This window comes from Seriola lalandi, unplaced genomic scaffold (assembly GCF_002814215.2).
Source record: "Seriola lalandi dorsalis isolate HSWRI2012SDOR001 ecotype SW California unplaced genomic scaffold, Sedor1 jcf7180002054579, whole genome shotgun sequence".
NCBI classification, from domain to species: Eukaryota; Metazoa; Chordata; class Actinopteri; order Carangiformes; family Carangidae; genus Seriola; species Seriola lalandi.
This window is the reverse complement of record NW_019525132.1, coordinates 1,773,213-1,777,495: the sequence shown is the minus strand read 5'-3', so window position 1 is coordinate 1,777,495 and position 4,283 is coordinate 1,773,213. Positions and strand designations below refer to the sequence as shown.

The following is a 4,283-nucleotide window of genomic DNA, read 5'->3' as shown; positions in this document are numbered from 1 at the left end:
TTTTTTTTTTTTTTTTTTTTTAAGGAGACAAAACACACTGCCAGTGTCTTTTTTTTTTGAAAGCTTGTTCAAAACAAAACAAAAATCAGTGTTATACACTTTGATAGCTTTATATTGAGAAATGATGTGAGACTCACACAACTGAAATGTATTACCTATATTACCTATAGGCTATGGCAAATGCTGCTTCAATAAAAATACATGACTAAAGATGTGAGATTTTTATTTCATTACTAAAATGTAAAAAAAACAAAAAAAAAAAACATATAATGATCTGGTTTTTAAGCTTTTCCACATAGCAATGAAAACAAAATAGGTTAAGCTGGTGAGTTTGGACTGGTTCCTATGACAGCTGTTGCCACGCAAACATGGCCTGTCAGATGCTCAGGGGAATATTCTGCAGAGGGAGACTGTGTGTGTGTGTGTGTGTGTGTGTGTGTGTGTGTGTGTGTGTGTGTGTGTGTGTGTGTGTGTGTGCAGGTGCATATAAGCCATACAGTCAGTCATGTGTATTTCACCCATGTATTTGAATGTTAAATTGGATTTGTTGCTTTCGTGTGTGTGTGTGTGTGTGCAGGTGCATATGAGCCATACAGTCAGTTATATGTATTTGTTTGTAGTTGATTTGTAACTTTCATATATGTGTGTGTGTGTGTGTGTGTGTGTGTGTGACAGATGCAGGTGTGGGACACGGCAGGCCAGGAGAGGTTTCGTACGATCACCCAGAGCTACTACCGCAGCGCTCACGGCGCCATGATTGCCTATGACATCACACGGCGCTCGACCTTTGACTCGGTGACCCACTGGATCAAGGAGGTGGAGCAGTTCGGGGCAACCAATATAGTATTGGTCCTCATAGGTGAGAGTGGATGTGACATGTAAAGTGAATGCATGAAAACAGTATTTGTCTTTTTGTCCGATTTGTGCAAGAGAGAGGAAAAAAGAGAACATGTGAGAATATGAAAATGTTACATCATTTAGCCACACCCTTAAATTTCCTGTGACTAGTGTCAGTAGTTGTAGGGGATGTGTAATGTGCCTGTCACAGTTGTTGGAAATCACCTGATGAGTTAAGCGTCTCTGTGAACAAATAATGTCTTTCTAGAACACACAGAGCTCCCAGGAGGTCGTCAGAGGTGACTTAATGCTAATAAGGTAGTTAAATGCTTTTAACATAAGTGGCATGCGTTTGCAGCAAAGCCTAATATTTTTGAGCACAGGCTGTGCACACGTGTGCAGAATGCTGGGCGCATTGCACCCGCACAGGGAATCCCGATGGGTTTCAAGTCCAACGCCTTAACCACTCAACCGTCTCAGCTCCTTTTACGCTTAGTATGGCAATAATACGCAACTACAGTGCTTTATCATTTGCATGGAAAAGGCGTCTTACTACCTACTGTGGATTTGCAAGTGTACAATATACACCTTGTGGGAACCTGATGTCTAAATTGTTAGCAGCCTTTCCGCTTAGCACACTGCCAACTTGATCAAGCAGCACATCATTTACTTCAAATTGTTCATCTCTGCATAATTCATTTTCTTACTTTAATTGGAGCCTATTCCTTCAGTCGAGTGAGTGAATTTACACACAGACCTGTATGTGCTACAATGGTTGTGTGATGTGAAGTATTGGACTTGAGGTGTATCAATTTTATGTGAGTCAGTATTACACTTAAAAATGTATGTTTGCATGTCTGCATCATGTACAGGACTGCATTTACATGCAAGTAGCCTACGTTAAGGTGTTGGGCTTAGTATGTAAATTATGAGCATTGATAATAAAATGAAATACAGTGACTCCTGTTAGGTGTTTACAGTGATCTTGAGGTGTTGTGTGTCCATGTCTCAGCTCTCTGATTGTCTCTATCCAGGTAACAAATGTGACTTGGAGCCGGAACGTCAGGTTCTGTTTGAGGAAGCCTGCAACCTGGCAAAGGAGAGAGGCGTACTAGCTGCTCTCGAAACATCAGCAAAGGTGATGAGTGTGCTCACACATGTAAAACGCAGAGGAGAAGTTTTTGAGTTTGGTTAAAATTTGCTATCTAAACTTCTCCATCTCCCCCTCTGTGTGTAGGAGAGTCAGAACGTGGATGAAGCCTTCATGATGACGGCCAGAGAGCTGCTGTCCCGTAACGGCCTCAGTGTCCAGCAGGGAGACTTGGAGAGCACGCCCCGGGTTCTCCTCCGGGCCAACTCTCGGCCGGTTAACGGCGTCGCGGCTGCCTACACGCCACCGGAGAAGAAGTCATGTTGCTGACACAACAGGGACCGCTGTTGGAGATTAAGAGCTGTCAGCGGATGAGGAAGCAGGCGAAGGACACTTTTTAATCATGAATGTTGGAGAAGAGGAACGGACGATGCATAGATGTGGATTATGGCCCTCAAGAACTGAGGATGTTTGAATTGACGAAGTTAAAGCAATTATTGGAAAGTATTGAAAAATCAACTCAGTGTACTTTTCTGTGAATTATCTGACATGAGGAGAATTAGAAGCTTGTTCATCTGGTACTGCAAAGACAAGAAAGTCAATGTTTCAACTAGGCATGCTTACCACTGACAGAATAAGGGCCAGTGGTGAGTGGTGATGGGTGTGATCAGTGTTGTGGTGAAGCTACAGTAAGCCAGTCTCATTTATATCAACTATATCTAGATGTTTTTTGTTTTTGTTTTCTCCTCCCGTTAGTGTCACATATGCAGAAACCGCTGTGGGACCGTTACCTATTGTTCGACTTCGCACTGGCATAAATAATGGAAATCTGAATGTAAAGACGAGAGCTTTGATAAGGCAGTTACCGCATAAAGGGAGCATTCCCAACAACCTGCTCACCAGCCTCAGCGATGTTAACTTTAACACGCCCCAGTCAGTACAAGATGAGCACAAACAGTTCCGTATCTGCTTTTATCTGGAAATATTACACTTCTTGGAATGCGTTTTGTCAAAAATGCTGTCCCCCATGCTTCACTAGACCGCCGATGAGACTTGAAAATCTGATCCGAGCTGTGATCGTCTGCTGCTGCGCTCTGGGTGAAACCATCCTGGAGAACCTGTTACAAACCAGAAGGCTGTGAATTAAAATGTATTTTTTTGTTTGTCTTTTTTCTACTTTCTCCTGTGAATGTGTTGTAAATGGATTCTTTCAAATTCTGATTGGATCACGTGATGAAAAGGGTGGCATGAAGAGTCTTAGAAAAGTTTTGGGCCACCTCAAGCCACCAAAAAAAAAAAAAAAAAACTTAAATTCATCTTGGGTGAGTTTCTCCAAGTCTCTTGAACTCTACTGAAAGGATCATTTTAAGAGATATTCCCTCATTTTGTGTGTTGATGATTGTGGGGTGGGGATTGGGGAGGGGGGTGTCACCAGTCCAAAATCTCACCCAACTCGGTTGAGATCTGGTGACTGTGAAGGCCACAGTATATGATTCACATGATATTTAAACCAATAAAAGCCTTCAGTGACCTCATACCTGTATGTGGGCATCTGTATCTGTTATGTATCTCTACCCGTTCATGCAGGTTTTTTGTTAAACTATCACCCATCTGTATGAGAAGTGGCTTGAAGGGGGAGGGGCGCTTCATTGTGAGCACTAGAGGGCACTCTGCCCTCACACATGAATTCAGAACTGCAGGTTGGATGCTCATTTCCCGAGACAATAAAGATCAACCTAACTTGAAACATCTGCGACTGCTCTAAGTTTACATGCAACACAGTAAACAAAGAAAGGAAAAAGTCTAATCAATTCTCAAGTCTGAACTACGCCAAGCCGACTTCCTGCAAACACAACAGCCAAACTTAAGTAACTAAGCTGACAGGGTTCCCATCCAGTATATAAACTTAACTTCTAATGTGGTCTGTGTTTCACACCTTCGGTGGCAGTATTCCGGTTTAACCACATCTCAGGACACAAAATATATAAGTGTCAGAGAGGGAACACGGCAATTAGCTTCCAAAAAAAAATAAAAAAACAAACATCATCCACACAGCTTCACCAGGGTTCATGTAATGTCTGAAGCAAAAGTCTGGCAGGGACAGACTCAAAGTTTCCATCATCATTAGGCCTACTGTTTGTTGAAGTCTGATAAGATTTGGTATGTTATGATTAGTTGGCACTCGGCAGATTCCCAGTAAAGTATATGGAACTTTCATGTCCTCACCAGACCAGTGAGTCACTGATGATGCGATACATCTGCTTCCCATGATACGGCGGCCAACCGGCGGCCAACAAAGTTCACCTACCTACCTGTTTGTCTTCAATCACATCTCTGTATGACTTAGTAAAACACG

The 4,283-nt window shown here is 42.5% G+C and overlaps 1 protein-coding gene across 1 annotated transcript in view; it reads left to right on the top strand.

The window, feature by feature from the left end:
- The window catches only part of LOC111663626 (ras-related protein Rab-19-like), a 6,505-nt gene extending 3,043 nt beyond the window's left edge, over positions 1-3,462 (top strand). The window contains exons 2-4 of the mRNA XM_023417891.2: positions 676-859; positions 1,872-1,975; positions 2,075-3,462. Of these exons, the coding sequence (XP_023273659.1) occupies positions 676-859; positions 1,872-1,975; positions 2,075-2,257 (471 nt within the window). The 3' untranslated portion in view covers positions 2,258-3,462. The remainder of the gene's footprint in view (positions 1-675; positions 860-1,871; positions 1,976-2,074) is intronic.
- Positions 3,463-4,283: the final 821 nt, after the last annotated feature.